The sequence below is a fragment of the Numenius arquata genome, chromosome 11, assembly GCF_964106895.1.
Source record: "Numenius arquata chromosome 11, bNumArq3.hap1.1, whole genome shotgun sequence".
NCBI classification, from domain to species: Eukaryota; Metazoa; Chordata; class Aves; order Charadriiformes; family Scolopacidae; genus Numenius; species Numenius arquata.
In genome coordinates this window covers 18250021-18262808 of record NC_133586.1, presented here as the reverse complement: position 1 = coordinate 18262808, position 12788 = coordinate 18250021, and the positions used below count along the sequence as shown (strand labels likewise).

Sequence of the window (12788 nt, the reverse complement as noted above, 5' to 3'; positions counted from 1 at the left end):
CCAAGGACTCCCATGCCAGCCCATAAGGAAAGCTAAACTGTGGGTTAGGAGGTGGTGGTTTTGATCCCCAACTATTTCACAGAATTACAGAATGGTTGAGGTTGGCAGGGACCTCCAAATGTCACAAGCAGGGGCCACCTAGAAACAGTGGCCTAGTACCATGTCCAGACGGCTGTTGAAGTATCTCCGAGGATAACTCCACAACCTCCCTAGGCAACCTGTGCCAGTGCTCAGTGACCCTCACAGTGAAAAAGTGTTTCCTGATGTTCGTGTTTATCTCATGAAGTAGAAAGACCACATGTAGGAAGTAGCACCATTAAAAAAAAATTTTAAAAGTAGACACTGCACGTTATAGAGAGATGCAGACTTAAGTAGTATTTAACCTGCCACATTCACAATCTGTGGTAAGTCTTCTAATCATTTGGCTGCATAACTATTACCATACCGGGGTCTTGAAGTGAGGTTATTCCTACAAAGCTATCTCCAGGACTGGGCTGTGTGTGGATCCAGCAAGGGGATAGAAACCTTTCCGTTTCTCTGAGATACACAAACCAAAAAAGGGCAGAATTAAACTCACTGTCCTTAAAACTGATCTGCAAGCATGCTAAAGACACTTGGTGGTGGGTTTGGACATCATTCTGAATCATCTCAGTATTTTTATGTATTTGTGGATACTGCCCAGAGTTTTAGTTACAGGACTAGGTGCTGGAACACTTTGATCGCTTCGTACCACAATCCCCACTTCCCGCTTTATTTTTGCGTCTGTAGACCTGTGAAAGGCATCACCTTTTCCTGTAACGCCACAAGCAAATGAGTTTCCATCACCTAGACCAACAGGTACTGAGAACAAACTTTGAATTCCACATTTTACCACACTGGGAAGCCTGATCATCAGAAAAAAGGTCTTGTGGCTGTGCCCACGTGTTTTAAGTGGAAAGTGAGCCAGGGAAACAAAGCCTTGGGGAGGAGGGAAGCCGATAAATGCAGTAACCTCCACGGGGTACGTCAGCCCTCTCGTACAAGGTCCCAAGCCCCCTCAGGGACAATCCGCCCAGTAGAGCCCGGCCCAGCCACCCCTGCACGCGCAGGGCGGGAATCGCCGCTCGAGGCACCAACATCTGCTCAGGGCCACACCTTGGTGAAGAACGTGAAGTCGAAGCGGAGCCCGCAGCGCGAGGAGACCTTGAGCACGTTTCATCTCTCGGCGAGGCGGGACAGGGCCAACACCGGCAGAGGCCTCGGCGGCGGCACACCCCCTTCACCCTCTCACCCTGCAGCGGTGCCGTCTACCACAAGATGGCCGCCACAGCCCCTCCAGCCGCTGCTCCAGCCTACGTTGCCATTGGCTGGCACAGAACACCTGACCCCGCGCGCCGGGTGCCCTGCTACGCTGATTGGCCAATGCCGTAAGGCAGGCTCACGCGACAGAGAGGCGAGGAACCGGCGAACACGCTCCCCTGAGGGGTCCGCTAAAATGGCGGCCAAAGGGCCGCTGTTGACCTGGTGAGTACGTTCCCCCCTCTCCTCCTAGCCTAGGCGGGTGCGTCTGAAGAGCGGCGGGCAGGAAAATGCCACCCTTCTCCGCGCTGCTCCGCCGAGAGGAGACCGGCGGGGGCCCGCATGCGCCTGAGGAGGGGGGCGGGCCTGCGCTGCTGCGCTCGCCCGGCTCCCGCCCCTGGCTGAGGGAGGGCGGGGCGGCGCCATGTTTGATCCTTCTCTCAGCGGGAGAAGGGAGGAGCTCGCGCTCTTTCCCTGAGGAAGAGTTAGCCTGCGTGTTTGTGTACGTTCGGAAATGAGGAATAATTAATACGCATCCACCATGTGGGTTTGGGGCAGTGGCATTGTTCTTGTTTTTAATTCGGAAAGCCCTACAAAGAAGTAATTCGGCTTTTTAAGCCGTTGGTTTTAAATTAGTTTATTTGTGAAGAAAGCAGAAAGAAATCTTTTCTTATGCCTTTCAAAATAGTTTGGCAAGATTGACATTGTATGAAGCCTGTACGCTTGGACGGCTATATTAAAAAAACACCCATAACCAAACAAAAAGGAGAGTTTAGAAGGTAAGGTGTGTGTAGAAGACAAAATACCTCTTCTATGAATAATTAAAAACAAGGTGATTGTATTTTTCTCGAAATTCCAGCAAGTTGAACCCAGTGTTTGGTTTTGAGTAATGAACATCTGAAAGCATGTAGCTTCGTGAGAATTTCTCTTCCCATATCTAGAATTTATACCCTGTAGTAATGAAATTGTTCTTTTTGGACTGTGAAGAACACATGTATTTTACTATGGAAATTAGTGTAGTGTAGAATTAGTATATATGTAACTTTCATAGAGGGAATGCGGAAACAGTGTAGATCTTTTTTTTTTTTTTAAATAAAGAATTCTGATTTTTGTTTCTCATGGGCAGATGTGGCCTTTATTTTTTTGTGTATTGCAATGTTCTAATTTTGTTTGTGGGTTTGTTTTTTTTTTTTACTATCAGGGATATTTCCCCAAAAAATGGCAGTGAAGTATTTTTCTCACATGAAATTTATGAAAAATATTCATTGGCTCCGAGCCTCTCTGAACTATGGCAGTTATCAAACAGGTACATTATTTCACGTTATAATTTTGTGCTATTTGTCATTATCCTATTGATACATACACTTGTGGTTTTGGGGGAAAACTGCATGTTTCCTGGTATGCAAGGATTTGTTACTGACTCCTTGGTCCAGCAGTTGGTCTGTGCTTTACCTATTCTGAAACCTCAGAAAGCTGGAAGAGTTTAGGTTGGGTCGTCTGGCCTTTCTTGTCTTCTGGGGGTGTGGGGTGGTATTTGGGGGGTGTTGGGGTAGGGTTTGGGTTATTTTTTGGGGGTGGTGCTTTTTTTTTTTTTGCTTTTGGTTATGTACCAAAGAGGGATAACGTTTGACCCACACTCTTAACTGGTCACGGTAAGGATCCTGTAACCCACGAACCAGACCTAATTCTTTTTAGAAATTAATGTCTTGCTATCTGTCTATGTCTTCTCATTTTGTAGAAGGCTGACAATAGTGTGCATTGAAATCCTTTTTACTTTTATCTTTTGGAAGTAGGCGACAGTGTTTACATAGATCTAAGAGTGTCTTAGGTGCAGATGCATTTAATTCCTTGAGTAATGAAGGAACTGAATAGAGTGGTAGCTGAAGAATGGGAAAGGAAATGATGTGAACGCAGGTGGTACAGGCCCTTTCTGGTTCATCTGTATTGCAGCAACTTTCCTCGAACTGGCAGGGATTAGCACAGCCCTCACAGCTTGCTACTGGGTACACTGGGTATTACTTTAGGATTCTTCCTTTAGATGATGTAGAAAAAGGGTTTCTGGAGTAGATGTGACTGCACTCAAGAGTGGGATTTTGTTCAGTTGTGTATGGTAGAAGTGGTTTTATATCCGGAAGAGAGGTTGCGACTAGCAAAATTTAGAAATTGATGGAACTGAGTTGCATGGCCATAGTCAAGAGGAAGAGAAATAGAACCTGTTGGGGCAAATGTGAAAGTAAAGGCTGGAAGAAATTTGTGAATTTTTATATTGGGGTTTCTGATAGATATTTACAAAAGTGTACGTTCTCTCACCATAGAATCTGTGAAGGCAGGTTGCTGATAAAATGAAGGGGAAAAATTTAAGCCGTCAGCTCAAATAAAGTATAATGCTGTAAATATGGACAGAAAAGCTCTGTCAGATTATTTTGGTTTGCACCCTGATGAAGACTGTGACAGCACTGCATAGTGAAATGATCTTGATGTGCTGCCATTTCATTCAGTGCTGAATATAGCCAATTTAAGCTGCTGGAATTTCTTGATGTTCCTACATTGGCATATCTGAGTCAGCATCTTGTCGCTGCTGCAGCTTAATTAAATTTGCCAGTTTGTGCCATGAGGATGGACACATTCTTATATTCAGAGAGACAGCTGTGAAGTATTATTAAGAACTGTGGACGTGATACTGCTGGGTTTGAATAACACTTGAGATGTTTTCTACTGCTGAAATCGTATCTTAAAAATATGCTTTTTCCAAGATCAGCAGTTAATGTTCATTTTGTTAACCTTAAATACTTTCTCTCTTAAGAACAGTTATTTTAAATAGAGCAGGGCTAAGATGGCCTTCATATACTGGAGTTGTTCTAAGAACCAGCTTATAATGTTACACCTTTGTTGTTAGGGCAGCTACACCTCTTGCCTTAGCTCAGTATTATTTTTGGCAACTGATTTCAGAATTGTTTAGAAAATGAAACCTTCGAATTGTGTACTCTGTTTTTAGGCATTTCTTCATTGAAATCCGGAATTTCTGTTGTTACAATTAAGTAGTTTTAATTTACTTGTTTTACAGTGAAAGAAAGGGTTATGCTAGTTAAGTCGTTCTCCTTTACTATCATAACTTTGACTCATACATTTAGACCTTTCTGAGTGCAAACTGTTTCTGAACACTGACCATCAGTGAATGAAGAAGTGTTGAGACTCTTTATCTTTTCATTAATAGCGGGTGTTTCCAGAACAAATAATTGGAGTTTCATATTTGGCTTGTCACCTCAATATTGAGTATACAGACTAATATATACACCATTTTGTTTCAAAACAAAAAACAAACAAACAAACCAAAACAAAACTTTTTTTTTTTTTTTCCCCATCTTTATACCAGTGATAAACCTGCTGTTGGTACTACGGATTAGTCTGGCTGCCTGGTTGTCCAGTTGAAGTTTCAGAGTAAGAAAATTCCTATGACATAGACTAGGAGTTGGAATAGTACAGTCTCTCACAGTGCATTTTGCTGGATTTGAAGTTTAGGCTTGCATGACTGCCTTTATTAATTCTGACAAATATTAATATTTATGTGAAAAGTGTTAAGTTCTTTAATTTATTACTTTTCTTTCAGAGAGGCAAAGAAAAATGTGGAGGCATTGGCAGACTCTTCAGAAAACAGACAGACTTGTAGCATCCAGGCTGCAGATCTAGTTGAGGTGGAGGCTAAAAGCACAACTGATGATCATCCTTTTCCAGAACCTAGGCTCCCCTATCCGTTTACCTCTTGTTTGACTGAGAAGGACCAGAAAACATACTTATATCTGATGACTAAGTACTCAAAAAAAATAAACCATTTTCAAGTTAATGCAGCAAGTCAAAGAGAATTATTCACATATCTGGTAAGTGTGCATATAGGTACAGACAAACATCATAGAGGGAGTCATACAGTTTTTTGTTACAAAGAGTTAAGAAAATGTAGCAAAAATGTTTTTAAATTCAGTTTGTCATAACTTCCTTTTAATTTGGTATTATGAAGGGTAATAAAGGTTTAAAGTATTCAGAATAACATTTTTAATATAAATTTAAAGTATATTTGATTATTTCGTTGAAAGTGGGTGGGTTTCCTGTGGATTTTTTTTTTGCTCTTTTTTGTTTTGTAGTAGTAATCTAAACAACTGATGGTAAGTGTAGATCTTTGACAGCTGATCATACACCCACCCACCCCCAAAAATCCCCACATTATTTTATGAGAAGCAAGTTGACCTTCTCTGATTTTAGCATTTAATAATAGCGTGTAGCCGTCTTGTGTAATGTTAGGAGGTGGATACATTTTGATGTGTTCTTTGACAGCACCTGCAATGAGAACTTCCTTCATTAGCATGTGAGGGGACGTGTGTGTTGGCCTTCAGTGCTTGGCACCTCAGTGCTTATGGGAGGAGAAAGGCAGAGGTTCACACTCACTGCTCAGTCTCAGCAATGTTGTTTAAATAGTGAAAGGCTTTGTCTTGTGTTGGGTGGAAGTGTCATTTTAGTTGAATCCTGCATAATGTAATTAAGCAGCAAATGTTTTTGAACCATTGTGTTTGCTTTCCTATGCTTCCTTGTTAAAGCAAATTCCTTCGTTTTATGCTGTAACAATGGGAATGCCGTTCCCAGGCAAATCAGTACCTATTGTGTTGTTGTTACTTATAATGTAATTGCTTATGAAGTCAGAGGTCAGATATCTTTGTGGCTGTTACGTAAACTTGCTCCAACAATGTCTTGTAACTTTTCTTTTTATAAACTACCAGTGTATGATCTAAAGAAGCTTGCTGTTTGTTGGGGGGTTGTGTTTTGCTGTTTTGGGATTTCTTGTAAGGAAACGGGCCTTGCAGATTTCTTTTTTTACTTAATTGAAACTCTAAACATATGTAAAGACTTGCCAAATTGAGCAGCAAGTGGAATCTGTGTCCTCTGTCATACTGTACTACCTCTCTTGAAGTTTTGCTCGTTACATACCTAGCCTGCAGGATTCCATTCTGTCTTAAAAAATGGATTTTTCCCTCCCCCCAGCAAATGAAAGAAGTAGTGAACAATGAAATTGCAGAATTTATGAAATTTGCCCAAAACGCTGCAAAAAGCTGTGCCAAGGATTATGATGCCATCTCTGAAGATGCAGTACGTTATACTGAGGTAATTACAAATACTGTGTTTAATTCCTTCTCTTCTTAAATAATCAGCCTCACCTCTGTGCCTGGGAAGATCATGGAGAAGATCCTTCTGGATGCCATGCTTGGGCACATGGAGGACAGGGGGATGATTCAGGACAGCCAACATGGCTTTACTAGGGGCAAGTCCTGCCTGACTAACCTAGTGGCCTTCTATGATGAAGTGACTAGGTCAGTAGACAAGGGGTGACCTATGGATGTGATCTATCTGGACTTCTGTAAGGCATTTGACACGGTTCCTCACAACATCCTGCTTGCCAAATTGGAGGGATACGGATCTGATGGGTGGACGGTTCGGTGGATAAGGAATTGGCTGAATGGTCGCACCCAGAGGGTGGTACTCAATGGCTTTAAGTCCAGATGGAGAGCAGTGACAAGTGGTGTCCCTCAAGGGTCCGTGCTGGGACCAGTACTGTTTAACATTTTTATCAAAGACATAGACAGAGGGATTGAGAGCACCATCAGCAAGTTTGCAGATGACACCAAGCTGTGTGGTGTTGTCAATACACCGGAGGGATGGGATGTCATTCAGAGGGACCTGGACAGGCTGGAGAGGTGGGCCCAGTTGAACCTCATGAGGTTCAACAAAAGCAAGTGCAGGATTCTGCACCTGGGAAGAAACAATCCTCAGTATAAATACAGACTGGGGGATGAGGTATTAGAAAGCAGCCCTGAGGAAAGGGACTTGGGGGTGCTGATGGACGAGAAGCTGGACGTGAGCAGGCAATGTGCTCTCGCAGCCCAGAAGGCCAATCACATCCTGGGCTGCATCAAAAGAAGCGTTGCCAGCAGATCCAGAGAGGTGATTCTGCCACTTAGCTCTGGTGAGACCTCACCTGGAGTACTGTGTGCAGGTCTGGAGCCCTCAATATAGAAAGGACATGGACCTGATGGAGCGGGTCCAGAGGAGGGCCACCAAAATGATCAGGGGGCTGGAGCACCTCTCCTATGAGGACAGACTGAGGGAGCTGGGGTTGTTCAGCTTGGAGAAAAGGAGGCTCCGGGGAGACCTCATAGCGGCCTTCCAGTACCTGAGGGGGGCCTACAGGAAGGCTGGGGAGGGTCTGTTTACAAAGGCCTGCAGTGACAGGACGAGGGGCAATGGTTTTAAGTTGGAGAAGGGGAGATTTAGATTGGATATTAGGAAAAAGTTCTTTACCATGAGGGTGGTGGAACACTGGAACAGGTTGCCCAGGGAGGTGGTTGAGGCCCCTTCCCTTGAGATATTCAAGGTGAAGCTCGACGAGGCCCTGGGCAACCTGGTCTAGTTGGGGGTGTCCCTGCTGACTGTGGGGAGGTCGGACTAGATGACCTTTGGAGGTCCCTTCCGGCCTGGACCAATCTATGAATCTATGAATCATATTGGAATAGTGATTAAGATACATAGGCACTGCTCATGGGATCTGATGTTACTTGAACTTCTGCTGATTCCATGCTGAGATGGGACATGAGAAGTCACCACTTCCCTTATGCTGTGCAGCACGGCTACAGTTTATTGTAGCCAATAAGATACGATATAGGTGAGGTCACTGAATACAATACTGTCCAAAGATTTAGTCATCAGTTAAATAAATTACATCTTTATATTTAGGAAGGGGAAATTGCATTTTAAGTGTGCATTTACATTAACAAGCTGCTTCTAAATATACACTACTGGACAGAATGTTAAGCTTTCCTCCACAGTAGCATGTTACAAAGTCACTTTAATCAGAGGTTACTCAGGCTTTAATCATAATAATCTGCAAGTTCATGCTGTGTTAAATACTCACCTTGATGACTGTAAAATCAAACATGAATGTGACTTTATCATTCTTTATTTAATAGCACATTTCAGGAAACGAATTCCAGAATACAGGTTCGGTAAACTTTCCCATCAGTGGGTTGACTTGCGCTTGCTTGTTTTCCTCATAGTATCTTGCCTTAATTGAAACGGCTAAATACGTACATTATGTTAAAATTTTAGTCTTTTCTAGTAAGTGCCACATCACTTTCTTTTACAGAATAAAACAGAAAAATCAATGTGTGTATTAGAAAGTAGAGTGCTTAGTTAAATTCAGAAGGATTGCTTCTATTTCACCATAACGCTTTTTATTGCATGCTTTTTCATGCACAAGATAAACGTGTTCTCCTGTTAATGCACGGTTTGGGCAGATGTGAGGACCAAAATCTTACTTTTTTTCTAAAAATTTGGATTGGCTTTGTAATTTTATATCTTAAACTTGTGTCTATTTTTGTAAGTGATCTTGTGTCAAAATGTGTCTTCATACTTGAACTCCTGTTTGTAGTTAAGTTGATAATTGAGTTAAAAATGAATCGGAGGCACATATTTAATTTTAAACAGTATTTGCAGAAATAACTCATTCTAGTTACTAAATAAAACCTAAAGATCTTAAGTGCCTAATTCAGATATCAGAAAAAATTATCTTAGGATCTAGAGTTGACATGTAAGCAGGTTTCAACACATAGAGAATCTTCCTATGTTTTTACCTTTGCAACTTTTACCTAGGCCTGGTGTAAATTAGGTAGTAACACAAAAAATACTGGTCCTTCTAAAAGCCAAGATAAATAAACTGAAAAGAAAATAATTACCTGGTTTAGTTCAAATTCTACTAAACTTTTTTTTTTTTATGATTGGTCTGAGCCTGTGCATACATTGTCAGCCTTGCATATGAAGGGTTGGGGAGAATTGAGAGTACATGTCTGTTCTGATAGTAGTGATTGTAAGATTATTACAGAGTTGACTGATACCTCTAATTTTTTTAATACTGTCTCTAATTGGAAAAGTCGAACAAGTCTCTTAGCAGTAATCTGCTAAATATATCTGGATTCTCTACAGAAAGTATATGCAAATACAGCTTGCAATTGCAGAAAAAAACTTTTTAAAATTAAATTCTTATGAAAAATGCAAATGCATAAACTATTTTTTATTTTTATGTTAGGAGTTATTTCGTGCTTGTATTGGACATGTGCAGAAGTATCCTGAGTTTTACACGCTCCAGGAGATCATGAGTATCATGGGAGGAAAGTTTCATACACAGTTGACCTTCAGGCTGGAAAAAAATCTTCTTGTAATGGTAATATCTTACATATACATATTAGTTTGATGTTATTTTCAAACATGTAGAATTACATCTGGATTGTGTTATGCAAGGATTCAGGTTTTCTACAGGTATTGTTCAGTGCTTGGGTTAGAGGTTATAATTTACAATTAAAATTGTTAATGAAAACATTAAAATTTTTTCAGTACTGAGACTGTTGAACCTTTTATGGTATGTTTGCAATAAAAAGATTACGTTAATAGTATATTTTTTTAATATAACACCAACTTTTATCGTGCATCTGCATAAATTCTTAATATTTTTCATTTGAGAAGTGCAATGTTAGGTCAGCATGATTAAGAGTTAAAGCTCTTGTTTGAAACTGCTTGATTTCTTCAAGGGTACAGCAAGACGTAGTCAAACAGATTTCCCCGCCATGCCTGTTCAACTGCCCACAGATTACAACACTGTTACATCTATTATAACTCCAGAAAAAAAGGCTTCTATTATACACAATGTAAGTAAACTTTTACTGTCATTTTTTAAGTCGTATTTTGTATAGAAGAGCAATTTAGTCCTTTTACTGTGGCAGCATTAAGGTGTGTTTTTTTTTTTCTTTTTTTTCCCCTGATCTTACACAATTTATAACATAGGAACATATAGTGTATCGTTACTTGTTTAGTATTTTATTCATAGCAATTGCATTGTCCTCTTCAAAAGTGGGTCTATTACCTTTTGGACGTAGTGCCTCCTGAAGGGACTTCCTCTGCTCTGGTGAAACATGAGAGAGGTCCTTAAATTGGAACACACTGTGTGAAATCTAGATAGAATTGTTTATCACAGTCTTACTCTTTTTAAACTTTGCTTTCCAGTTTCTAAGCTGGTCTCTGTGTGTGTGAGTGTGCGTACATAAATATGAATGCATGTAGGTGTAAACACTTATGACTTAAGTCCTGAGGGTAGGAAGAAATACTTTAGACTGTCTAGTTTTCTGAAAAGTCAATTCGGTTAGCTTACCCTGGGAATTTCTTCTGTTACACAGCATAAACTCCATATCAGTGTTGAAGAATTTTTAGACTCCAATCCACCTTACTGTTAAATATCCAATCTTTCTGTTTGAGTTCTTCCACAGAGAAAAACAATGGATTTTTCCTTCTGTAGAAATTGGGTTTTGTCACTGTTTATTCCAGATAATTTGTTATCCACATTTTGGATTTTGTTCACGTATCAAAACCCAAACTTTCAACTGAGGCACTGTGACTGCAAAGACACTTTTGCTTAAGAAAGTAGCAGAGGTGACACAGGAGAATGATATGTGCCTCAAGAGATGTTATAGCTATAAACAGAAGATTTCTGATGATGTCTCAGGTGGCAGAAAAAAGAACATAGCTAGATTTTTCTTATTTCTGTCTCACAGTTCTCAGTGCTCCTGGGCTTCTGTTATCTTCTTAGTCCTTGATGATCTCCTCCCACCTCATGAGCATTCCCAGCCTCCTCTCTTCATGGAAACCTGTACTTATAATGTTTAATAATTTTAGCAATTCAATTCTGAATTTGTATTCTTCATGTTTTTATATTTGTTTTAAGATTCTTTATATGTAATCTATATTCAAACTACTATGCATTTTTAACCATACTTTAATGTTAGATGTCTGTATTATGCTATTAGTTAACTCATAAGAAGATCTGTAATATATGTGTGAGTGAATGTGGTTTTTTTATTATTTCTGCAATACGTTCCCATATTTCATGATCATCTAAATTCCTATTCAACCTAGTAATTCAATTATTAGGAATTAACTGAAAGATACAAGTTAAGAAGATATATTTTCTCATGCTGCAAGGTGGATGCATAAGATTCAGCCAAAAACCTTCAGGGGAATTTTGTGCTTATTCATTTGATACTGAAGCCTGGCACTGTGGTGGTATTGGGGCTTGACCGGGGTGGGGGAATGTTAAGCCATGTTTGGGTTTAGGGTTTTTCTTATGAATATAAATTTATGCATGTTTTTCTTAAAAAACAAACAAACAAAAAAAACCCACAAAAAAACCAAACTTTAAAAAACCCTCCACTTTTTTCTGTTTAGGATATTAGTTCAGATTCAAATGCAGAAAAGCTTGCTTTGAAATACTGTCCTCAAGTTGTTTTAAGTAATCAATCATTATTTACTTTACTGAATAATCATGGACTAAACTACAAGGAACAATGGGAAATTCCAGTTTGCATTAAAATGATCCCTGTTGAAGGTATAGTATGGTTTTCTTCTAAAAATTTTTCTTCTAAAATGTTTTTGTCCATGAAAATCCTTATATATTCTCATAATTCTTTTTGAGCAGACTGAAGAACAGGAAATTAGAAAATCCAGTAAAACCAGCTGTGGGAAGGTAGAAGGTAGTCTGGTTTAGTTCACACAATGATAGAATAGTTTAATTTTGGCTTTATTTAAAAAAGAAAGAAGCTAAGGTTAATGATAATTATCATTGTAATTATAAGCTCAGATTTTTACCTTTTCTGAAGAACCAACATTCTAGAATGCAGCTGTAAGAAAATAGTATCTCTTAAGTACTTCCATGTTTTTAATTTAAGGAACCAAAGTAATAAAATTGGACTGACTTAGTTCACACATCTTAAAGGGCAAAAATATGAAGTTAATAGTTTTCAGCTGTCATCTGGTAAGGAGTCAGAGACCTTTGTGTTGTAAGAGAAATTTTTGGTTTAATCGAAGTTATCGTAAAAAATGAGCTTTAAAAAATCCATTGCTATAGTTTGTCCCCTGTTTTCAAGGAGGAAAGCTGATAGCAAGGTCATTTCGTAGTTTTCTAAACCTTGTTCCACCTTGTTACTGAGAATAGTAACAACCTCTAGAGGTATCACCATTAACATTGAATCTGGACATAGAGCTATTTTCCGCTTGGAAAAAAAAAATCAGTTAACTGTCCTTGTGCTTTTCAAAACTGTAAGCTCTGCTCTTTGGAAAGAAAAGAACTGCATGAAGCTGTTAAAATTATCAAGTGAACTGATTTCAATAAGCTAAAAAAGAAATTCTGAAGTTTTGTGAAAAAAACAAAGAGCAAACATTACCTGGAATCAAAAGAACCCATTTATACCGTAGAATAATAAATAAATAACGAATGTCCATGGAGATCACTTTTCCCAGTTGCAACACAAAATATTTTGAATACACTGATTAACTCGTCTGAATGCTGTACTTCAGTTGTCAAGTACCCCATCAGTTATCTGAATTTTTTTTATTTTTTTTTTAATACACACTAAGGGTTTTTTCATGAT

At 39.5% G+C, this 12788-nt stretch overlaps 1 protein-coding gene across 1 annotated transcript in view; it reads left to right on the top strand.

Annotated features, from left to right (window-relative positions):
• Window positions 1-1296: 1296 nt before the first annotated feature.
• ICE2 (interactor of little elongation complex ELL subunit 2) overlaps window positions 1297-12788 on the top strand; it is a 28617-nt gene continuing 17125 nt past the window's right edge. The window contains exons 1-7 of the mRNA XM_074155831.1: window positions 1297-1503; window positions 2480-2584; window positions 4886-5153; window positions 6307-6426; window positions 9401-9535; window positions 9900-10016; window positions 11587-11746. Of these exons, the coding sequence (XP_074011932.1) occupies window positions 1475-1503; window positions 2480-2584; window positions 4886-5153; window positions 6307-6426; window positions 9401-9535; window positions 9900-10016; window positions 11587-11746 (934 nt within the window). The 5' untranslated portion in view covers window positions 1297-1474. The remainder of the gene's footprint in view (window positions 1504-2479; window positions 2585-4885; window positions 5154-6306; window positions 6427-9400; window positions 9536-9899; window positions 10017-11586; window positions 11747-12788) is intronic.